Here is a 25748-nt window from a genome sequence, read left to right as displayed (position 1 = left end):
TTCTGAGTTCCTATAGATACCAATCATTCTGAACTTCAAAGGAAAAAGTGAGATGCTAAAACTGTTCAGAAGCAAAAAGGCTACAAGTCTCGCTCATCTAATTGGAACTGAGCTTCATTGATATTTGAAATTCATTGTATATTCTCTTCTTTTTATCCTATTTTATTTTTAGTTGCTTGGGGACAAGCAACAATTTAAGTTTGGTGTTGCGATGAGCGGATAATTTATACCCTTTTTAACATTGTTTTTACATAGTTTTTAGTATGTTTTAGTCACTTTTTATTATATTTTTATTAGTTTTTATTCAAAAATCTCATTTCTGGACTTTACTATGAGTTTGTGTATTTTTCTGTAATTTCAGGTAAATTTAGGCTGAAATTAAGGGACCTGAGCAAAAATCTGATTCAGAGGCTGAAAAAGGACTGCAGATGCTGTTGGATTCTGACCCTCCTGCACTCGAAATCAATTTTATGGAGCTACAGAAGCCCAATTGGTGCGTTCTAAATAGCGTTGAAAAGTAGACATCCTGGGCTTTCCAGCAATATATAATAGTCCATACTTGGCCCGAGATTTGGTAGCGCAAACTGGCGTTTAAACGCTAGCTCCTTACCCTTTTCTGGCGTTAAACACCAGAACTGGCATAAAAGTTGGAGTTAAACGCCTAAACTGGCACAAAAGCTGGAGTTAAACGCCAGGAATAGCCTATGCATCTGAAAGCTTCAGTGCTCAGCCCAAACACACACCAAGTGGGTCCCAGAAGTAGATTTCTGCACTATCTATCTTAGCTTACTCATTTTCTGTAAACCTAGGTTATTAGTCGAGTATAAAAACTACTTTTAGAGATTCATTTTGTACCTCATGACATTTTTACATCTGAATTTTGTATCTTCTACGGCATGAGTCTGTAAACTCCATGGTTGGGGGTGAGGAGCTCTGCTGTGTCTCGATGGATTAATGCAATTACTACTGTTTTCCATTTAATCACGCTTGTTTCTATTCTAAGATATTCACTCACACTTCAACATGATGAATGTGATGATCCGTGACCCTCATCACCATTCTCAACCTATGAACGCATGCCTGACAACCACTTCCGTTCTACTTTAGATTGAGTGTGTATCTCTTTGGTTCCTGGTTCACGAGTTTGATTGCCTCTCCTGACAACAGAGCATTCAATTCTGTGAGATCAGAGTCTTCGTGGTATAAGCTAGAATCAATTGGCAGCATTCTTGAGATCTGGAAAGTCTAAACCTTGTCTGTGGTATTCCGAGTAGGATCCGGGAAGGGATGACTGTGACGAGCTTCAAACTCACAAATGTTGGGCATAGTGACAGTGTGCAAAAGGATCAATGGATCTTATTCCAACACTAGTGAGAACCGATAGATGATTAGTCCTACGAAACCCGTAGCTGGACCATTTTCACTGAGAGGACGGATGGTAGCCATTGACAACGATGATCCACCAACATACAGCTTGCCATGGAAGGAGCCTTGCGTGTGTGAAGAAGAAGACAGTAGGAAAGCAGAGATTCAGAAGACAGAGCATCTCCAAAACCTCAACCTGTTCTCTATTACTTCATAACAAGTATTATTTAATCCATGTTCTTTTACTCATTCCAATTAATACTGAGAATTATTATTGATATCCTGACTAAGAGTTACAAGATAACCATAGCTTGCTTCAAGCCGACAATCTCCGTGGGATCGACCTTTACTCACGTAAGGTATTACTTGGACGACTCAGTGCACTTGCTGGTTAGTTGTGCGAAATTACAAAAGTGTGATTGTGATTTCGTGCACCAATCATCAAAACCAAAACAACCACCTTCTTAACCCTCAGAACAATTCTCATCAACAACAACCACACCCCACACAACCAACTCAACAAGACTCTTGGAGACTTTCTCCCCTAGTTGATTCGATATCAACTAAACAAGTCATGCGTACGCAAGCTTGCAAGCGTGCGCATGATTGATAGATTGGTCCAACGTGGTACGTGGTCCTTTTCACGTTGCAGGTCCCTCTCTATGCTTCCAGAGAGCCTTCTATTCATGTTAGAGAGCATTCTGCTTGTCACAGAGAATATTTTGCTTGTTACCTTCTATTCTCTTTTCTTCTCTATTTCTTTCTATTTTCCTTCTAAAGTTCCTGTAATCAATGAAATTCAACTAATCAAAGTAACGTTCATTCTAACCTAAAATCATTTCTTATTCAACAGGAGTTCTTAATAAATCAACTGAAATAATAGAAGAAAAAACACCAAAGATGCGAATGCATTAGTCAGACACTGCAAAGGGGCCAGCTTTACTTGCCCAAACAAGTAACTGTTTCTGCAAATCTCTTCAACTATCACTATCTTTCCTGAAAGATAGATCCTAACAAACTTCCGAGATGAAGGGAACGGTTATTTATCAATAAAGGTGGAACTACTCCAACAAAGATGGTTAATCACTCTATTATAAATACACTGACACCCCTCAGGTATACTCACGTTCTAATCTACTAAAGACCTGCGTAAAACTTTTGCTAATTTTAAGCATCAGAGTCTCTTACAAGTACCACCTCTAACCTCCTCACCGATAATTTGGACGGTAGCACCTCAGCACAAGAACAAGTCCGACACTGTCCCACAAAGAATCTCGACCTCACGTTTAAATCCAAATCATCGTTTTAGATATCGTTCGAAATAGTTTTATTCTTTATTGTAACAAATTTTGAATAATCATAGTTGTCAGAACCGAACCGGTGATCGAACCGATCAGATTACTGGGTCACTAGATTATTGGTTCAACCGGTGAGTCACTGGTTGAACCGTTTAACCCGGTCCTATATAAATAAAAAATAACTAAAAATTTAAAATACATATTTTCACTAATATTTTAAGAATATTAAATTATTTTAAAATAATATGAAACAGAAATAATAAGTATTTTGTTATTTTTATTCTATTATAAATATTTTTATTTTGTTTTTGTATTAAAATAACTATTATTTTTAAATTTCAATAATTTATTAATTAGTTTATATCTATTATATTATTATATATTACAAGTATTTATTAAAAAAATAATATTAATATATATTATATAATTATGAAAAAAAAGAATAAGTGAGTTTATAATTATTGTTAAATAAAAATATAATTAAAAAGATCAAGTTTATAACTAAAATTAAAAAAAATAAAATAAAAGTAGATTAGTTGATAACAGATACTTATATATATATTATAATTTGCGTATAAATGTATAAGAAGCATAGTAGCCTAGCGGTTGTGAGTGTCTCATAGTTCACTGAGGTTAGGGGTTCGAACCCTCCCTCCACCAACATTTTGAATAAATTTGTATTTTCAATCGGTTCGGTCGGACCGGTCTTGACCGAGTTTTGACCGGTTTTCAACGGTTTATAGCGGGTCTGACTGGTTCGTATCGATTCTCTTTCTTATACGGTCTAATTATCGGACCGGACCGGTATAGGGTCCGGTTTACCGGTTTTTCGGTTGAACCGGCCGGTCCGGTCCGGTTTTTACAACAGTGTGAATAATTCTTGGTGGTTAATTTAGGAACCTTGTTGTTAGTTATTTTATTTATTATTTTATTACAAAACAATTTTTTAATTGAATTACAACCAAACTAGTTGAACTAATAAATTAATAATTAAAGCAATTCCATAATCGGTTCAATTTTTAAAGCTTTGAAAATGGCACACATATGTGTTTTTTTTTTTACTTTTTACGCTGCGACTTCGAATCTGTCCGACTGTCCCTCTGAACCTTTCCCATCCCACACCGACGGCGGATGAGAAAAGAGAAAGCGCTTCATTGCTGACACACTAAACTAATGGCCATCGCAATACGTTGCATTAAAGTTTCATTCTTTGGTGCAGTTCTTCGCCCCCTTTACATTTCCCCCACAACCCCAATTGAAATGGAATCCAATTCTCTTCTTTCCTTTTTTAATTTGGAGATCTGCTCAATTGTTTTTCTGAATTGGGTTTAATTGAACTACAATTCGCTTCCTATCTGGATTTTCATTTCAAATTGCAATCGAATTAGCTCAGTAAGCCTTCAAAAAGTGCAGATTGTGCAAACTAGTGGGTCTATTTTTGGTTCTATCGGATCTCTCGTTGTTCATGTCTCATTGAATTTGTTACCCTTTAAATTTTAACACATCTTCTCACTTCCAGCAAAGTAAAAAAAGAAGGGATGCTGTGAATAAGCAAAGGAGTTATTTGATTTTTAGTAGTAGAAATTATTAACTAGTTGAGTTTATTTTGGAATTCTGTTTTGATTTGTTTGCCCCTTTTGTTGTGTATTTGGCTGAAGCATAAAAAATGGGCGATGCTTTGGGTTCTGATTTGATCAGTGATCTTCCTCAGAGCATCGTGGAGAGCATCCTGGTGCGGCTTCCAATAAGGGATGCTGTGAAAACTAGCATCTTATCGAGCAAATGGAGGTACAAATGGGCTTCCATTACTCAACTTGTCTTCGACGAAAAATGCGTCGATAGTTGCAGTGACCGAGATGTTGTTGAGAAAAGTGTTGTCAAGTTCATCACCAGATTGTTGTTTCTTCACCAAGGACCAATTCATAAGTTCCAAATCACGATTTCGTACTTTCAGAGCTGCCCCGAAATAGACCAGTGGATTCTTTTCCTCTCAAGGAATGATATTAAGGAGTTGGTTCTTGAATTAGGAGAAGGCGAATTCTTCAGGATACCATCCTGCCTTTTCAATTGTAAGAAATTGTCTCGCCTCGAGCTTTTTCGATGCGAGTTGGATCCGCCTCTTAGTTTTAAGGGATTCTTGTGTTTGAGGAGCCTAAACCTTCATCAAGTTCTGATATCGCCCGATGCAATCGAAGGCCTCATTTCCAATTGCCCTCTCTTAGAGAGCTTATCATTGTCGTACTTTGATAGCTTAGCTCTTAGTATCCGCGCTCCCAACCTCAAGTACTTGTATCTTGAAGGTGAATTCAGGGACATATGTCTTGAAGATACTCCACTTCTCGTTGAAATCTCCGTTGCTATGTATATGACTGATGACATCGCTGAGCACTTTGAGCAGAGCGCAAGTTGCAATTTTCTTAAGTTTCTTGGTGGCGTGCCTAACCTTGAAAGGCTTGTTGGCCATATCTACTTCACAAAGGTAACCCTTTCTTTTGCTCTGAACCTGTTTTCTTAGCATGTATGCAAAATTCTTTTTCTGATTCCTTTCTGCTTGTTTTTCAAGTATTTGAGCATAGGTAATGATCTAGGATGTCTTCCAATAATATACAAGAATTTGGAGACCATCGAGTTAAATCAAGTAAGTTTTGAAGATATGAAAGAGATACTCGTTGTTCTTCGCTTGATTACCAGCTCTCCCAATCTAAAGGAACTTCAAATTTCAGTAAGTCCTTATTCGTTGCACACGCAGATTATTTTCCCCTCAATTTTCAGTAATGATGAGTGGTTTCTGTCATCAAGTTTTGTAGATCATGTCTCAATTACGTATTGACTAAATTGGCAATTTAGTTCCTTAGATTCATGTAACATCAGTTTAGTCTTTGAATGTTTTCTGATATCAATTTAGTCCTGCAAAAATACATAAGACATCAATTTAAGTACTAAAAGATTTATAACATCAATTTAGTGCAACATCCATTTAGTCTCTGAAAATACATTTGACCAATTTGCTACTTTAGAGAATGTTTGGATGGAGTTATTGGATAGGGGAAACCGGGAAAGTAATTTTAGAGAGAATCTAACATGTTTTGCGAAAGGAGGTAATGTAATGACCTCATCCATCCAAAAAATTTTATAAATGTGAATAATATATTTACTTCATCCAAATAAAGAATTTTGTAATTGAGGAGAATCTAATTGAAGCATTTTAATTATTATAAGGGTAAAGAACTGTTTTAGTCCCTAACATTTGGGTTAAGTTCTAATTTCGTTCCGAATGATTGAAGCGTCCTATTTTTATCTTAAATATTTTATTTTGTTCTAGTTTTAGTCTTTTGGTCAAAGTTTAATTTTTTCTTAAAAAAAAAAATATCCTTTCCTCTGTTATTATTTCTTTTAGGTAGTGAACAAAATTGTAAATATAATGATCATGGTGGTAGTTGTAGTGATTTGAGGGTGATAGTGACAGAATAATAAGATTAGAAGAAGATTATAATGGAGGAAAAATGATATTTTTTGAAAACTTTTAATTTTGAAAATGGACTAAATAGGATGAAATAAAATGTTTGAGAATGTTTCAAATGCTACGAATGAAATTAGGACATAATCCAAACTTTAAGGACTAAAATAGTTCTTTACTCTTATTATAATTCTCTAAAATGAGAAATACCTTATTCAAATGCAACTTAGTCTTAAAAATTTAAATTTTTGTAGGGCATATTTTATACCAATTTCCTTTTGCAGGGTTCATCAAACATACCAAGTGCCACAGATGCACCAGACTTGGATTTTTGGGAGAAAGAGTGCTCTTCAAAATGTAGACTAAGCCATCTTAGAGTCGTGCAGTTGACAGATATGTGTGGTGTGCCACATGAGATGGAGCTTATCAAATTCTTGCTTGCCTCATCTCCTGTGCTCGAGACAATGAGTATCATTCCTTGTATATATGTTGTGGAAAGTCAATTAAAAATGTTAACCGAATTGGTGAAGTTCCGACGTGCTTCTGCCAAAGCAGAAATTGTTTTTGTCCGTGAGTAATCAATCTTGTGGACTAGGTAATGAAATGCATTATTATATATGTCAATGTCACCTTCTGTGGTTATAGTGTGTATAACAACATTCTGAAATAAGACTACTTGTAAATTATCAAGCAAAAGTAGAAATTTGTATCTATGGATGGAAAAACGGATACATATATATGCAGGATAGATGAATTTGTCAATTTTCACCAATTTCCCATCATCCATGGTTGCTGTTCTTGCCATTGTTACGGTGATTCTATGCCTTGAATCTATGTCCTGTCTCTTGTTGCCATAAGGAATATAATATTCCAAATTGTATGTTTTGACTCATTTAGAATGCTGAAAATGCAGCTGTTATGCTCAGTCTTAACTCTTAAACCTTATAGTCAGCAGTAGATAGTCTTTCAATTATATAAGTTCAGTTACATGCTATTATTTCTAAAATGGTTGATTAGAGCAGATTATATAGTATGCTTTTAAATGGAACAGGATTCTTAACCATCTGTTGTAATGCCTTCTTTTTTTGGTTTTTCATGTTATTCCTAATCCAGCAAATTAAAAACTAATTTGTTGCATATCAGAGCTCAATTTAAGAGTTTGTCATTGATCAATAGAATGTTGTATGCACAAAATGATATTCGAACTCCTAACACTTAATCGGACATGTGAGCTAACTCCTCACACTTGTTTTGTTGCCTGCTTTAGTTTGTCTTTTTGTTCTCTCATGAGAGTCATTTCACACTTTAGAGGACAAAGCCCCAGCCCAACAGCAGCTGCTATACACAGATGATTATTTAACTATATCTTTTAATTATTTAGTAACTCTTTTATTGATACTATCATATATATTAAAAAAAATCTGTTATTTATACTTGTTATTATTGGACCCCACATACCCTTGTTAATATGCAATTTGAAAGTTGAAATAGATTTAAAAAAAAATTAAAATTAGAGGACTAGCATGACTACAAATGGTTCATAAAGAAAACATGGTTGAAAAGAAAATCCCTTGAAATTCAATAAGGCAGTGTTCAATTTAAAAGAGCGGGAGTGGGTGGGAGGAAGAAAATGAGCATTGTTCATACCTGGATATAAGGCAGCCCAACCTAATTCATCCAACCAGTATCTATTGGGTGGATTGGGCTGCCACCGTACGACTTGGACCATTCACCAAAAGCCTCATCATCCTTGACTAGGTTTAAGTGGGTTGGACTACCTACACCCTGGTCCCATGACCCAATAGTCGGCCAGACTTGGAACCAAGCCAAGAGCTCTCTTCGCTAGTTTGGTTATCACCAAAACAAGGGCATAACTCCACACACCGCAGGGGGTAACTTAGGATGGCAATGAGTATTTATGGGAGGTGGTATCTGTTCATACTGACCCAAAAATATAAGAGGGAGGTCGTACATGGCAACACAAAGATTGACTTTGTTTATTTTAATGAGCAACTAACTTTTAAGATATCTCTCATTTATCTAGAAAGGAGATCTCAACAACTTCTCTAGAAAAAGAGAATGGTTATCCACCATCAAAGGTGAAACTATACTAAAAGGTGGTTATTTATTCTATTATAAATACACTGACACCCTCAGATATATTCAGAACCCAATCTACTAAAAACTTGCCTAAAATCCTTACTAACTTAAGTATCGGAGTCCTTGCAGGTACCACCCCCAACTCCTCACAAGGAACTCGAATGGCGGTACCTCGACACTAACAGAAGTCGGACGCTGCTCAAAAGGAGTCTAGACCTCACGTTCAGCCCAAAAGTGACCTAATTTTAGGTAACCCTCAGAACATTGGCGCCGTTGCCGGGGACTTGGAAGTCTACATCCAATCATGGTAGACGATCAGTTCGAAGACGGACATACGGCATCCGAATCTGAACCAAAGCACCATAATGATGACCAAGCACTCATGATACCTCAATGACTGAATAGAACAGGTGACCCTAACGCAGAGGGAATGTCAGGAAACTCTCAATCCAGGTGAATAAATTCGGAGGTACATCCACCCGAGAATGAGGAGCCTTTGCACCCAAAAAAAATCATAGGACTCATACACGGGCATCATGGCCGATTGGAGCAACTTGAGCAGGAGATAGAACGGGAACGAGAAGTTGAAAAAGACCTGTGAAGAGAAGTATAACGTCGAACAGAATTAGAAGAAAAATGTCTAAAATTAAAAGCCAGCCTAGAAAATTGGAACAATCATACAAATCGAGAGGGAAGTCCTTTTGGTGGAGAAGATCCATTCATAGAAGAAATCATGCGGACTAAGGTTCCAAGGAATTTAAGAGTTCCGACATGGACCTCTATGATGGAACAATCAACCCAAGACATCATCTCAGTAATTTTAAAAGTTGGATGTATTTGCTTGATGCGTTCGATGCGACCTGTTGCAAAGCTTTTCCGAGAACGTTAACTAAAGCAGCGATGAAGTAGTTTGATAGCTTACCACTTAGGTCAGTGACCTGTTTTGACGATCTCGCAATGAAGTTTCTCACCCGATTTTTCATTCAGAAAGTCAAACAAGAGGTCGGAGAAACACTCCAAGCTTATATGGAAAGATTCAACAAAGCTTGCTTAGAAATTAGAATTTACCTCCAGAAGCAGTAATAATGGGGTTAGTTAATGGCCTCAAAGAAGGGCATTTTCTTAATCCATATCAAAGCGGCATCCAACCTCTTGTTATGAAGTACAAGAACGAGCGGAAAAGTACATCAACATGGAGGATAATTTCTGACTTAGAAAACCAGTTCCAAGGCAAAACCTTCATTATCAAACTCGGGATAAAGATAAGGATGCAAAGAAAAAGGATGAATATTTCCCGGACAAGCCTCGAAGATACCATAACTACACCCTGCTCTAAGTCTCTCTTGTCGACATCTATAGAAAAATCTGCCACACTGAAAAACTTTGACCCCCTCGTCCCAACAATAACAAGAAAGCTGGAAGTCAAATGGAATACTGTGAGTATCACAAATTATATGGGCATTCCACCAATGATTGCTATGACTTGAAAAATGTGATAAAAAAAAACTGGCCAGAGAAGGTCGGTTAGAAAGGTACCTCGTAGAAAGGTCGGACGACCTGGGAAAAAGGAAGAGAGGCGATGAAAATTCAACGAGATCGGCCACGACAAATCCCTCATAGGCACATCCACATGATAGTTGGAGGATTTGTAGGAGGAGGAGTAACCAAGTATTATCAATGCATCAGCCTACAATGCATTGATAAGTTAGACAATCTTGAACCGACTAGCTGCAGTCGTCTCTACTCCCCATCTCTGCATGAATTTCCCGACTTCAGAGGGAATCGCTACCGTAAGAGGAGATTAGAGATTGGCATGTAAAATTCGGTCAAACCGTAATTAATTAAATAATAAATTAAATATGAGCGAATATGGTTAGAAAATTTATCAATTGGAGTTTCATAATTTAAATAGGATTTTTGGACTCAGTGAATTTTTTTTAGTCGAAAAACATAGTTTTCAGCGTAAAAACGCACACTGGAAATTTGACCGGCAGTACCGGCTGAGAGCTATCCGGTACTGCAGCTGAGAAAATTAATTATGAGTGGAAAAGGTTAAAAAGTTAAATATTTGTTGTTAAGATGGTAAAAATAATTAAAACGCACATTAAAACATTAAACTTAAAGGTTTTTGCCCAAAGTTGGGCCAAACAGACTAAACCAAGTGAACTGGACCCAAGTGGGCCCAAACCCACATATATAACCCTTCACATTAAACCATTTCCGCATCATTTCTTCCCCCCTTTGATGTGTTCCATGGTGAGAGAGAAGAGAAAAGATGGAAACCAAAATCCTAACCCCCTTTGATCTTCAAATCACCATAACTTTCTCTGTGGAGCTCCAATCGACGAGCCGTTTGCGGCCACGCGTCGCTCTTCTTGCCCTCTTCGATTTTTCTAGGCATTGTGGTGAGTATTTCTTTTCACTCTACCCAATTTTTGGTTTTCTTTTTAAATTAGAATTTGGTTGTGGGTTTTGAGAAATTTTGTGGTTTTGATTATTTAGGAGTGCTCTAGTATGAGCCATTGGTGATATTCATCACAAAAAATTCAGTGGATTAAGATAAGAAATCACTAACCCTTGCAATTTACTAGATTTCATAAACCCTAGGTTGATGTTTGTACGATATTGGTTATGTTAGCGTTGTGGGGTGAGATTTTGGTGCTCTTGGAAACTTGAGTTTGATTTGTGGACCTCTTGGTAAAGCTCGGAGCTAGTGCTTGGTGGATAATTTGCAAGGAAAGGGCAAATTATTGTGACTACAAGCGGTACGGTTTAAGTTTCATTTAAGTACCGTGTGGTGTGACGAGAATTTCTAGGTTAAATGCCCCTAGGATTAAGTTTAAATTGTGTGTTTGATTGGAATTAATGTGTATAGATGACATGCTATAAAGAACAGTGATTTGGGTATGTATTGTGTGATTTTGCATATTTGGGTGTTGTGAAATTGAGGATTTGGATGATGATAGTATGTGTTGAATTATGTATATATATTGAATTGATGAATTGGGCCAGGGGCCGTGAATCTTGGGCCGGAGGCTGGAAAGAGGTAAAGAAGGTAAGTGGTGTTTGTATAGTGTGATGATATATGATATTGAATGGATTTTAGATATTGAATGTGTGAATAATTGGTATGATTATTGAATAATGAGAATTGAGGAAGTGGTGTGTGGAACTTGACGATTTTGGGTGGAATTATGTAGATGAAGTAGGTTTGGAATTGGTTCAGTATAACTATGTGAATGTGGCTGGTTTGTGGCCAATTTAATGATTGAAAACTGTTTTGGCTTGTGAACCTTGGAAAGATTGGTAAATTCTAATTTTAGGTAAAAACTGATTTTTGACCAAATTCAGTGGTCCGTAACTCAATCTTTGGAATTGGGAATTCTTTGAAATTATATTTTTATAAAAGAGCATTTAAAGATCTTTCCAACGGTTCAAGAATGGTTGAAAAAGGAATTTTGTGAAAAAAGCTATGAGGTTTTGAAAATTGGACCGAAAAACTGATTTCTGCAACATATCAGATTTTCTGTTTTCTTATATGGATGCGTACGCGGCCTTTGATATGTGTACGTGGGCATTGGCCTTTGCCAAGTGCCTCTGCGTACGTGGATATCGCATGCATATGCATCATGGTTCAAAATTGGGATCATGCATACGCGACACCATGCATACATACGCGACTTACTAAAATTTCACATCATGCGTACACGAACGTTTGCATGCGTACGCAGATCCCAAGTTTTCAGCCTGTGCTTACACACACCTCCCAGAATTTAGAAAAATATATTTTTATTACGTTCAACCATTCTTTTGTCCTCCCAAACCTTTATAAACGTCGATAAGATTCTAGAGCCGGTAAAACTAAGTATAAAGGAGCTAAGAACAAGACCTAAAGAGTGAGTTAATGAATTAAAGTGAAAGGGAGCTAAGTGTGGCTTGAACTTATGAAGAACGCCCTAAGTGTGGGTTGAAATTATAATGAGAATGACATAAGTGGAGGTACTGATGAGATGAGGTTTGAGATGTGTGATGGACACTATATCCCGGGATGAATAGATGAGTCGAGGTTGAGAATTCCCCCTAGTTATGGTGGTTATAAATAAAGAGATACAGATTTAAAGCCTGCGAGGTGTACAGGACACCCACCCTGCGAGACTGACGTGGCGGAAATTGGCGAGTCAAGAAATTATTATAGAGATACGTTGCAAGTATAGTTCTTAACCAACCAAAAATCTTCTTATCAATTTAGAAGGGTTGTCACAAAATTAGAATTAAAATACTGGGGGTATGAATCCCAGGTCGTCTCCCAACGAGTTGCAGAAAGATGTGCTATTTTATTAATCAGATGTTTTCCAAAAGGGTTTGAGTTGATAGACAGGAAATTAAATCAGAGAATTTATGTGATTTAAATAAAAACCTTGACCGGGAGTAGATTAGTTGGAAGTCCTATCCTTGATGGAGTTCTCCCAAGATCAATTGATAATTGAAGGTTGCCTGCTCAATTATCCTTTACTAGATAAAGGAAAGTTAAACAAGTTGGAAGCCAGTTTCTATTCACAAGTTCTAATCATCTCCCATGGGAAAGACTAGTGTCAGTGATTAGAGGGCGACCCAACGCTAAAACCAACTATAATTTTACTCTTGAGCATCCAACTCAAGGTCCTCCTTTCAATCAACTCCCAATGAAGTTATGGAACTACTCGCTCATTATGAATGCAAACTTCGCAAAATAAGAAAGGGAAATAAAGAAAGACATGATAAATAATAATCAAAAGGATCAATTAAAAATAAAATAGTTCTTGTACTAATAAATTCTAAAAATAATCCAACAGTAACTCTGAATAAATTAAGGATATGAAAGAATAAGTGACAAGTAAGGAAACAAACTAGAATGATGAAGTCTTGACGGAGGTAATAACTCTTCTCAATATCCCAATCCAAAAAGCAATAAAATCAAAATCCTAAGAACTATGAATGTGTAGAGAGAAAACCTAGAGGAGGAGTAAAATCAGATCTAAAACTAAAATTATGCGGAATGAATGTTGTCCTCAGGTCTCTGCATGTTCCCTGGCTCTAATCTACTTTTCTGGGCTGAAAAATGGGTCAAAACATGGCCCAAAATCGCCCCCAGCGAATTCTGCAGATTCTGCAGATCGCGCACGTCACGCGATCGCGTCATCCACGCGTTCGCGTCCTCCAGCATTTTGCCTTGCCACGCGTGCGCGTCGTCCACGCATTCGCGTCACGTGCGCAGTTTACAATCCATGCGTTCGCGTCAGGCACGCGAGCGCATCACTGCAATTTCCTCCATTTTGCGCGGTCGCGTGAGCCATGCGCCCGCGTCACTTCTCGCTGGTCATCTCCTTAATTTCTTGTGTTCCTCCCATTTTTGCAAGCTTCCTTTCCAATCTCCAAGTCATTCATGCCCTATAAAGCCTGAAACACTTGACACACAGATCACGGCATCGAATGGAATAAAGGAGAATTAAAATACATAATTAAAAGTTTCTAGGAAGCAAGTTTTCAATCATGGAATAATTTTGGGAAGGAATTGTAAATACATGCTAATTTAATGAATAAGTGGGTAAAGATTTGATAAAACCACACAATTAAACACAATATAAACCATAAAATAATGGTTTATCAGAGACGAATAATGAGTTTAAGAAGAGATACAGGTTGTTCTGCCTGCGAGATCATAAAAGTGATGGTGAAATTGTGAAAGGTTATACGATGTTATGATAGGGTACTAACCCTGCGAGAAATACAGGCTATCCTGTCTGCGAGGTGTACAGAGCACTTAACTCTGCGAGGTGTGTAGGACACTCAACCTTGCGAGATTTCCCTCTGTCTGTGAGGTGCACAAGGCACTTACCCTGCGAAATATACAGAGCATTAACTCTGCGAGGTGTATAGGGCACTCACCCTGCGAGGCTATCCTATATAGCGAGTAAACAATAGAGAGGACTATGTCTGAGTTAGCTACCGAACATGTCGGGTTGGCTATATAACCGACAGATGATATCATTGGCCACAAGGCAGACATTCGTCATTTGCATATGTTTGATTTGTTTGGATTTGCCTATTTGTTTTGGATTGCTAAATCATATATGCTAGGTTACCTGATTATATGCTACTTGTTCTACTTGTATCTTAATTGTGTATTACTTGTCTGTATTGTTTGTGTTTGTACAACTGAGAGGTCCCTCATGCTGGTGCTGGTTGACGTTGGGGGTTGTTCTTGTTGAAATAAAATAATGAGATGATTAATTTAAAATGATGATTATTGAATGAAGTAACTTGAGCTCCCTAGGAAGACGCAGTGAAGAGATTTCACTTGCTCTAGGTAGAGAATGAAAAAATTGATATTTAAACGCTGAGTTTAAATTTACTAGCTATGGTTTGGTTTGGAATTAAGTGTTAAGAAGTTTGGAAAGAGTGGAAAGATGAGGAGTTGACTAGACTTAGTATCCCCTAGAACAGTTGCCTAATTCATGGATTATTGAGAACATAAGATGAATGAATGAATAAAGAAAGTTTAGGATGCTTAGTGAGTTTTTATTATAGTGGATTGTATTTATTTAGCACTTTTACCATACTAGAAACCTATCGGTCGGGGGTTCTCATTCCATATATATCTCTTGTTTTTCAGATGCATGTCCAGGTGCTCAGAAATGAGCTGTGGTTCATCTGAGAGATGGCGAAGACCTTTATATTCTCTGCTTTATATTTTGCTTAGAATCTCTCCACCTTTATTTTGAAAAATTTATATTTTGTATTGATCTCCTTTAGGACTTGCTTATAGAGGCCTTTATGTATCATTTGGGAGAGACTAGGAGGTACTGTTGTCAACTACTTTTATATCATACCCTAGCCGGCCTAAACTTCGCAGGTCGCGACTAGTGGCTATTTACTTATGTTATACATATATACTTTGTCTTATTATTACTCTTCTTTATGGCTTTATATTCGTATCATTTTCGATTCATGCTTTATCTTCTAATTGTCAATACGTGAGTGTTACGACTTCGTGATTTTATTTTTACTCTTTTCAGCCTTCTCGATTTATACTTCCTTTCAATTATATATATATGTATGTATGTATATGTATGTATGTATTATAATCCACCTGAGATTCGTACCACATTATTATTATCGACTTATGACTCGAGCATAAGGATTTGAATATTAGGGTGTTACATTATGGTATTAGAGCAGTTCGTCTTCGTGAGCTTGAGGGATGGATTGCTTATGCTTCAATGCATACTCTGAATTGTGCCTGTGCTATTTAAGATATCTGACTGATATGTTTAGCATAAATTCTGTGAGTATACTTTTGGGGAATTAAAGTATATAAGCTGAGATACTGAGACTGATCACCTTGATATCACTTGTTTTGTGTGGATAGGACCTGAAATGGCAACTAGTAGATGGGGTCGCGGACGAAAAGGATATGAGGAACCCGCTCCTACTGGCAATCAAGCCAAATTTCTGGCGGTAATGACCCAGCTTATCAACATTATGCAAGCTAATGTGGTGGCTGTCAACCAAGTGATGGAAAGGATGAACGGAAATGGGATTGGTAACGGAGCTGGAGGAAGCTCAACTGCAGGTCCTATGACATTGGCAACCTTTCTAAAGGTTAATCCTCATACCTTTAGAGGATCAACTGATCCTCTGAAAGCCGGCAATAGGTTTAGAGCAATGGTGAGATCTTTGCAGGTGCAACACGTACCTGATGGCAGGAAATCACATCTGCATAAACTACCAGCAAGTATATCGGGTCGCATCAAGTAGTAAAACTCAAAAGAGTGAGGTTGATCCCATAGGGATTGATGAATCAAGTAATTTTAGTTGGGTAATAAGTCTAGTCAAGCTAATATTGAAAGGAGTTTGGTGAAATTAATTTAACAGAACATAAATTACAAGAAAGTAAATGCTGGAAAGTAAAGGACAGAGACTTAAATGGAATAAAATGTAGAGTACTAGAGAAATAAATGCTTCAAAGTAAATGACAAAAACTTAAATGGCGGGAAATGTAAAGATATGAAACTTTAAAGAGCAAGAAATGTAAATGACTTGAATCTTAAAGTGCAAGAAAGTAGAGCACAAATGTAAATGGCAATGGAAATGTAAAGTGCATGAAAAGTAAAGGAGGAAGCAGTAAACAATTGCAATTAAAGTAAATTCAGGGTAATCTAAATTGAAGAAAATCAAAGAGAAAGATTTATTAGGGATTGGGGATATCATAATCCATCATGAATCAAATGGGTCTCAACTTCATTCTCAATCATATGAGTAGTTCTATGGTGGATTGTAATTGGTTGGATGCCAATTCCTTGGCAACCCAATCTCTCTAATCACAATCAATCTTGCCAATTCCTTGATCTAATTGTCATGAGAAGAGGTTAAGCACATTCTCTTATCCATAAGCCACACAAACTCTCAAGACCTCAATTCCTCCCGAATAGTGTTGGTCAAGAGAATTGTGAAGGATAGAGCTCCACTTCTAATGCTTATGATTCTCCTTCCGAGGCTCACACAAGCATTCAATTGACTGAAACCCCCCTTCCAGAGTGAGTGAATCTCAATAAGCATAGAAGGTATCCAATAACTACACAAGCGGATTGAGAAGAAGAAGAATTTCATTCATTTATTCAGATTACAATAGAGTTCCTCCCCCTAATAAAATGGGAGTTTAGTTCATCATTGCTCAATCAAACAGAAAGGGAAAGAAAGTACGTAAAACTAATGAAAGTACAAAAGAAAATGATTTCAAGGCTTCCCAATTAGGGTCCCTGCTTCCCAGCCTCTTTTCTTAACTCAAAATCTATCCTATTTATACACTTTTTCAATCAAACTTCAAGTCTTTGGATGTGGGCTTTGGCCGTTGTTGAAGCAAGTGAGGAGTGGCTTTTAGTGACGTTGGCATGGGTGTTAGTCAACTAACGTTCACAATCTTGCATGGGTTCCATTGGAAATGAGCTCAGCATGGGCATTAGTCACTAACGTTCGTGTGCACTAACAGTGGCCAACGTTCCCTTTAAAACCATTGAGGAATGTTTGTGCCAATGTTAGTGCACCAACATTGCCACCAACGTTTGCCTGGTCACGCGTACGCGTCGCTCACGCGTACGCGTTGCTGATTAGTTTTCCATGCATTTTTCTTTGAAACTATCAAAGACGTTAGCGACAACGTTTGCACACCAACTCTTTCTTGGTCACGCGCACGCGTCGCCCACGCATACGTGTCAAAGCTGGATTTTTGCATTTTGCACGTGCGCGTCACCCATGCGTGCGCGAGACTTGCTATTTTTTCCACTTTCACACGTACGCGTCATCCACATGAACGCGTCACATCAAATTTTTCCAACTCCAAATTGAGATTTTATCGAAGACGTTGGTGTGCAACATTTGTGGTAACGTTGGTGAGCTAACTTTGGCTACCAACGTTGCTTCGTTCTCCTCTAGCAACGTTTGAGGCAACGTTGGTGAGTCAACTTTGGCCACCAATGTTACCTTCTGTGCTTTTTCTTTGCTCTTCCTCTGCTTCTCCTCACCTATCATCAACCAAACAAATGCATCATAGTCTTGCCATAATCACAAGATTTTACATCATTCATGGCATTCAAGTAAATCTTGCATAAATGTCATGAAAATGCACATAATTAACAATGTTTGATTGAATCAAGATATGCATACATTTCTCATCCAAAGCTTACTTATTGCCTAAGAAAGTGCATGAAACCTAATGAAAACTAATGAGAAAGACTTGTGAAACTAGCCTAAGATGCCTAGGCATCAGTACCCGAGGGTCAGATGGTAGTGTTTGTTACTTATCAGCTAACTGGAGAAGGTCAACACAGGTGGCAGGGAACCTTCCATCTTTTGCAGCAAGGAGTTGGGACTGAGACGATCACCTAGGATATGTTCAGAGAAGAGTTTTACAAGAAATACTTTTCGAACTCTGCGAGACAACTAAAGAATTGGAGCTACTACAACTGGAGCAGGGGTCAATGACTATGGCTGCTTACACAATCAAGTTTGAAGAGCTGTGCCATTTTTCTAGAGTTTGTCAGGGTGCTCCTGAAGGATATAAGGAGTGGAAGTGTGTGAAGTATCAAGATGGTCAGAGAGATGACATTATGAGTGCTGTGGCACCTCTTGAGGTTAGGAGTTTTGCCGAGTTAGTTAACAAGAGCCGAGTGGTGGAAGAGTGCTCCAGGAAAACTGATATGGTAAGGAGTGACCGCAGGGAATCTCATGAAAGGGTTCGAGGTGAGAGTTTAGCACCGAGGAGCTTTGACTTCAAAAGGAGTGGGTATCCACCCCAATATTCCCAAGACCAAAATGATTTTCGAAGAAATGATCATCATCTGGGGCATGGTAAAGAGAAGCAGGCAAGGACTTATTCAGGTGACTTGACTTGCAAGAGTGTGGAAAGTAGCACCCAGATCAGCCGTGCAGGGCCGGATTAGGTATATGTTACAAGTGCAGGAAGCTGGAACATATCTCTCAAGATTGTCCATACAGGAAAAATCATGGAGAAGGCCGATCTCAACGAGGTTGAGGAAATCGTGAGACGGGTAAGTATGATTAAATGGTAAGATGAATGATGTGTAATCCTGAAATCACTCATCAAGCACATCAAGGCATCGAATGGAATAAAAGTGGAATAAAATTGATTAAATTAAGCACAAAATAACATGTTTTCATAATTACGCTCAATTTAGGGAGAAAACACAAAAGTATGCTATTTAGATGAATAAATGTGGGTTTATATCATGAAATCCACTCAAATCAAATCAAAATATATCGTCAAATATGGATTCATCAATGTGAATTTGGTTGAATTTGAGAAAAGAGAAAAGATGGAAACCAAAATCCTAACCCCCTTTGATCTTCAAATCACCATAACTTTCTCTACAAACCTCCAATCGACGAGCCGTTTGCGGCCAAGCGTCGCTCTCCTTGCCCTCGATTTTTTCTAGGTATTGTGGTGAGTATTTCTTTGTACTCTATCCAATTTTTGTTTTTTCCTTTAAATTCTAATTTGGTTGTGGGTTTTGAGAAATTTTGTGGTTTTGATTATTTAGGAGTGCTCTAGTATGAGCCATTGGTGATATTCATTACAAATATTCAGTGGGTTGAGATAAGGAATCACTAACCCTTGTGATTTACTAGATTTCATAAACCTTAGGTTGATGTTTGTATGATATTGGTTGTGTTAGAGTTGTTGGGTGAGATTTTGGTGCTCTTGGAAACTTAAATTTGATTTGTGGACATCTTGGTGAAGCTCGGAGCTAGTGCTTGGTGGAGAATTTGCAAGGAAAGGCCAAATTATTGTGACTACAAGAGGTATAGTTTAAGTTTCATTTAAATACCGTGTGGTGTGATGAGAATTCTTAGGTTAAATGCCCCTAGGATTAAGTTTGAATTGTGTATTTGGTTAGAATTGATGTGTATAGATGACATGTTGTAGAGAATAGTGATTTTGGGTATATATTGTGTGATTTTTCATATTTGGGTGTTGTGAAATTGAGAATTTGAATGATGATAGTATGTGTTGAATTATGTATATATATTGAATTGATGAATTGGGCCAGAGGCCATGAATCTTGGGCTGGAGGCCGGAAAGAGATAAGGAAGGTAAGTGGTGTTTGTATGGTGTGATGATATATGAGATTGAATAGATTTTAGATATTGGATGTGTGAATAATTGGTATGATTATTGAATAATGAGAATTGAGGAAGTAAGGTGTGGAATTTGATGGGTTTGGGTGGAATTGTGTAGATGAAGTAGGTTTGGAATTGGCTGAGTATAAATATGTGAATGTGGCTAATATGTGGTCAATTTAATGATTGAGAACTGTTTTGGCTTGTGAACCTCAGAAAGATTTGTAAATTCTAATTTTAGGTAAAAACCAATTTTTGACCAACTTCAGCGATCCGTAACTCGGTCCTCGAAATTGGGAATTCTTTGAAATTAGATTTTTATGAAAGACCATTTAATGATCTTTCCAACGTTTCAAGAATGGTTGAAAAAGAAATTTGTGGGAAAAGTTATGAGGTTTTGAAAATTAGACTGAAAAATTGATTTCTGCAACATATCAGATTTTTTGTTTTCTAATATGGATGCGTACGTGGCCTTTGATATGTGTACGCGGGCATTGGCGTTTGCCAAGTGCCTCTGCGTATGCGGATATCGCATGCGTACGCGTCATGGTCCAAAATTGGAATCATGCGTACGCGAAACCATGCATGCGTACGTAACTTACTAAAATTTTCACATCATGCGTACGCGGATCCTAAGTTTTCAGCCTGTGCATACGTACACTACATGTATGCGTACGCACACCTCCCATAGTTTAGAAAAATATATTTTTATGACGTTCAACTATTCTTTTGGCCTCCCAAACCTTTATAGACGTTGTTGAAATTCCAGAGCCGCTAAAATTAAGTATAGGGGAGATAAGAACAAGACCTAAAGAGTGGGTTAATGAATTGAAGTGAAAGGGAGCTAAGTGTGGCTTGAACTTATGATGAACGCACTAAGTGTGGGTTAAAATTATAATGAGAATGACATAAGTGGTGGTTCCGATGAGATGACGTTTGAGATGTGTGAAGGGAACTATATCCCGAGATGAATAGATGAGTCGGGGTTGAGAATTCTCCCTAGTTATGATGGTTATAAATAAAGAGATATAGGTTTAAAGCCTGCGAGGTGTACATGATAATCATCCTGCGAGATGAATAATGAGTTTGAGAAGAGATACAAGTTGCTCTGCCTACGAGATCATAAAAGTGATGCTGAAATTGTGAATGGTTATACGATGATATGACAGGGTACTAACCCTGCGAGAAATACAGGCTATCCTGTCTGCGAGGTGTACAGAGCACTTAACTCTGCGAGGTGTGTAGGGCACTCAACCCTGTGATATTTTTCTCTGTCTGCGAGGTGCACAGGGCACTCACCCTACGAGATGTATAGGACACTCACACTGCGAGGCTATGCTATATAGCGAGTAGACAACAGAGAGGACTAAGTCCGAGTTAGCTACCGGACATGTCAGGTTGGCTATGTGACCGACAGATGATATCATCGCCCATAGGGCAGGCATTCATCATTTGCATATGTTTGATTTGTTTGGATTTGCCTATTTGTTTTGGATTGCTAAATCATATATGCTATGTTACCTGATTATATGCTACTTATTCTACTTGTACCTTAATTGTGTATTACTTGTCTGTATTGTTTGTGTTTGTACAACTGAGAGGTCTCTCATGCTGATGTTGGTTGACACTAAGCGTTGTTCTTTTTAAAATGAAATAATGAGATGGTTAATTTAAAATGATGATTATTGAATGAGGTAACTTGAGCTCCTTGGGTAGACGTAGTGAAGAGATTTCACTTGCTCCAGGTAGAGAATGAGATAATTGATATTTAAACGCTGAGTTCAAATTTACTAGCTATGGTTTGGTTATTGAGTGTTAAGGGGTTTGGAAAGAGTGGAAAGATAAGGAGTTGACTAGACTTAGTATCCCCTAGAATAGTTGCCTAATTTATAGATTAGTGAGAACCTAAGATGAATGAATAAAGGAAGTTTAGGATTCTTAGTGAGTTTTTATTATAGTGCATTGTATTTATTTGATACTTTTACCATATTGGAAACCCATCGGTTGGGGGTTCTCATTCCGTATATATCTCTTATTTTTTAGATGCAGGTCCAAGTGCTCAGAAATGAGCTGTAGTTCATCTGAGAGATGGCGAAGACCTTTATATTCTCTGCTATATATTTTACTTAGAATATCTCCACCTTTATTTTGAAAAATTTATATTTTGTATTGATCTCCTTTAGGACTTGCTTATAGAGGCCTTTATGTATCATTTGGGAGAGAATATGAGATACTGTTGTCAACTACTTTTATACTGTACCCTAACCAGGCAAAACTTCGCGGGTCACAACTAGTGGCTATTTACTTCTATTATATATCTATACTTTGTCTTATTCTTACTCTTCTTTATGGCTTTATCTTCGTATCATTTTTTATTCATGCTTTGTCTTCTAATTGTCGATACGTGAGTGTTACAACTTCACGATTTTATTTTTACTCTTTTCAGGCTTCTTGATTTATAATTCCTTTCAATTATATATATATATATATATATATATATATATATTATAATCCACCTGAGAGTCGTACCACATTATTATCATCGACTTATGACTCGAGCATAAGGATTTGAATATTAGTGTGTTACATGCCATGAAAATGTTGGTATAGTGGATATGGGTTAGGACCATGGTAGCACGAATCCCCACACCTTCGTACTGTTGTACCAGCAAGTGCACTGGGTCATCCAAGTAATACCTGAGTGAGTCAGGGTCGATCCCACGAGGATTGTGGTTTGAAGCAATCTATGGTTATCTTGCAGGTTTTAGTCAGGCAGATAGAAGAGTTGTTGATTTTGATTTGGAAGATGGAATTATAATGATAATCTTAAAACATAGATGAATGAAAACAAGGATAAGGAATCGGTTAAGGTTTGGAGATGCTTTGTCCTTCTAGAATAACTCTGGTATCACTATCTTCTTTGCTTGTGAATGATGTCTTCTACGGCAGGCTGTATGTGATCAACGCCATGGACCGTGGTCATTAATCTCCTCTGCTACAGATTGAACGCCATTGGCCGTGGTCATCCAATCTGACGAAGGGTGAAGCCCTAGCAATTCATTCTCCTGGAGATCCTACTCAAAACGCCACAGAAAAGGTCGAATCTTCCGGATCAGAGAATGCTGCTTCTTTGGATTCTAGCCTATACCAGGGAGACCCTAATCTCCCTGAAAATTGGCTGAACCGGTATCTCAAGAAGTCCCCAATGAAGTCGTGGATTATCCGTCTGAGAGATGTATAAGCATATCTGTTGGCTCGTGCTTTCTAGTCACATATTCACACGAACCCAAGTAGACGCGGGTGTTTATCAGGCACGTTCGTCTTAGTATGATGAACAGAGTTGATTGTCACTGATCATATTATTCACCATGTTGAAGAGCGAGTATACATCTTAGAAAAAAATCAAACACGGATCGAAGGAGAAACATTAATACATTTATTAATTCATAGGACTCAGCAGAGCTACTCCCCTCAACCTAGGAGGTTTAAAAACTCATAATGAAGTAAAATACAATGGTAAAAATGTGTAAAGTGGCTAAAGATGGTGATAAAGGTTCGAATAACATAAATTTAATCCTTTAAATACTAAACAGATGACTAGTAAGGGTAAAACAGTCTATTTAGTTCTAAAATCCACTTCTGGGGCCCACTTGATGAGTGTTTGGGCTGAGCTTTGATCAGATGCACGTGCTATGAGGTCTCTTGGGCATGGAACACCAACTAGGGGTCCTCTTTGGGCGGTTGGACGCTGGTCTCTGCTCTTTTGGTGCTGGACACCTGGAAGGGGGTAGGAAGCTGGCGTTGGACGCCAGTTTAGGGCCTTCTAATCCGAAGCAAAGTATGAACGATTATACATTTCTGGAAAGCTCTAGAAGTCATATTTCTATAGCCATTGAGAAAGCTCTATTTAGACTTCTGTAACTCCATAAAAGCTCTTCTGAGTGCAAGGAGGTCAGATCCGGACAACATCTGCAATGCTTTCTCTGTCTCTGAATCAAACTTTTGCTCTAGCTCCTCAATTTCTGCCAGAAAATACCTAAAATTGTACAAAAACATAAAAACTCATAGTAGAATCCAAAAATGTGAATTTAACACTAAAATCTATAAAATCTTAATAAAAACTAAATAAAACATACTAAAAAATACATGAAAATGATGCCAAAAAGCTATAAAATATCCGCTCATCATATCATATGGAGGTATTCGGTGGTATTGTTAAGCTTGTGAGAATATGGTTGAGGGCTATATTAAGGAGGTAGTTGATAGGCATATGATGGTTGTGGTTGATAACTGTAAGGAGGTCCATCATATCCATTGAATTGGTATGCATTATGGGATGGGTTGTGATCATAGTGCACCAGAGGAGGTTGTTGCCATGAAGATTATCCATATGCTCAAGGCTCTTCCCACCTTTGATTCCCAATCCTTGATGTAAATTCTCATTGAAATTTTCATTTCCTACAACATGGTTAGGATGAAACTCATAGCCAAAATGGTGAGTATTCATAGTAAAAAGGAAAAACAAAACAAAACTATCAAGAAACAAAGAAAACAGACTCTTAAAACTAGCAAAATCTAGCAAACAAACAAAAAGCAACCTATTCACAATATTAACATATAAATAATAACCAATAACAAGCACACATTGCAATTCCTCGGTGACGGTGCCAAAAACTTGATACGAGCTAAACGTCGGCTCAGAATTTCTCAAAAAGAATTGCTTCGTCAGTAGTATAGTTTCAGAGCAACAAATAACCCGAATCAAAGTTTAATTTGTTTGTCACGAAGCCAAACCAATAAAAATACCAAGAGTATTAGATCTCAAGTTGTCTCTGAAAGGAATTATAGTGAGGTGTGCGTATTATTGATTATGAGAATAGAGGGGTTGAAGGTAAACAAACAAGAAATTAAATGGCAAGAAAGTAAGGCTAACAACTAAAGGAAGATAAATATTAAAAAGTCACTCCTGGCAAGAATTGAGATTCTAGGCTTCCTAACCAAGTCGTTAACCATAAAAATGTCAATTACCTAAAGTTAATCCTACTTCGTCATCTCTAACATCGGGAGAAAGTCAAATAAGTATAGTCAGTCTTAATCCATAGGTCTTACTCGTCAATGGAAACAACAACAACTAACAACTCTAAATCACCAATCAATATTAGACATCAACGATTCTTGTGTCACTAACGACGACATGACAATTACAAGAGCAAACCCAATTAGTTAACCTCTCATAGCGAGATAAGTCAACGGCTTAATCAATCTTAATCCATAGGTTTTACTCGTTAATGGAAATGAGATTAATTAAAATCTCTAAATTATCTATCAATTCGGATATTAGTGACTCAAGTTCACCTCAAATACTCACTTCCAAGCCAAGAGTGTAAAAATCTACCCTAAAACTAAGAGAATCATTTTCACAAACACTTAGAAAGCATAAAAATAAAATATGGTAAAATTGCAAGAATAATAAAATCTACAACTACCAAATGTAAAAAGAGCAACAATAAGTACGAAAACATAAATTGCATTAAAGAAAATCTAAATCAACAAGAGTTCATAAACTATAATGGCAAAATAGAGAAATTAAAAAGTAACAATAAGAGAATTAAGATGCTAGGATAAGAAATTGTAAAGAAAACTAAATCAAAACAAGAATTAAAACCTAAACAACGGGAAAGACTAAACCTAAAACCCTAATTTCTAGAGAAAAGAGAGAGCTTCTCTCTCTAGAATTCTAACCTAAAACATGCTAAAAACTATCCTACTGTTCTCCCCCCTTTGATCTTCCTTGAGAATTGCATCAAATACTTCAAAAATGAGTTGGATTGGACCCAAGAAAGCCTTGAAAT

General features: G+C 37.4%; 1 protein-coding gene across 2 annotated transcripts; it reads left to right on the top strand.

Moving 5' to 3' along the window:
* The first annotated feature begins 3672 nt into the window (after positions 1 to 3672).
* Positions 3673 to 6902, top strand: LOC112750482 (F-box/FBD/LRR-repeat protein At1g13570). Of its 2 annotated transcripts, XM_025799219.3 has the most exons (4): positions 3673 to 3876; positions 4322 to 5142; positions 5227 to 5385; positions 6405 to 6902. In XM_025799219.3, exons 2-4 carry the CDS (start codon positions 4330 to 4332, stop codon positions 6696 to 6698), a joined length of 1266 nt encoding a protein of 421 aa, XP_025655004.1. In that variant the 5' UTR covers positions 3673 to 3876; positions 4322 to 4329; the 3' UTR covers positions 6699 to 6902. The 2 variants fall into 2 exon arrangements, with proteins under 2 accessions (XP_025655004.1, XP_025655002.1); XM_025799217.3 differs by having other exon boundaries at positions 3673 to 5142.
* The last annotated feature ends 18846 nt before the right edge of the window (positions 6903 to 25748 follow it).

This window comes from Arachis hypogaea, chromosome 15 (genome assembly GCF_003086295.3).
Source record: "Arachis hypogaea cultivar Tifrunner chromosome 15, arahy.Tifrunner.gnm2.J5K5, whole genome shotgun sequence".
Lineage (NCBI taxonomy): Eukaryota > Viridiplantae > Streptophyta > Magnoliopsida > Fabales > Fabaceae > Arachis > Arachis hypogaea.
The sequence above is the reverse complement of the archived record's forward strand: the minus strand, read 5'-3'. Positions and strand labels throughout refer to the sequence as shown.

Bases quoted from the DNA above. Each gene is read 5' to 3' on its own strand.
- LOC112750482 (XM_025799219.3), top strand. From the start codon at position 4,330: ATGGGCGATGCTTTGGGTTCTGATTTGATCAGTGATCTTCCTCAGAGC. The intron at 5,143-5,226 runs GTAACCCTTTCT...TTGTTTTTCAAG, and splicing joins GCCATATCTACTTCACAAAG to TATTTGAGCATAGGTAATGA. The intron at 5,386-6,404 runs GTAAGTCCTTAT...TTCCTTTTGCAG, and splicing joins TAAAGGAACTTCAAATTTCA to GGTTCATCAAACATACCAAG.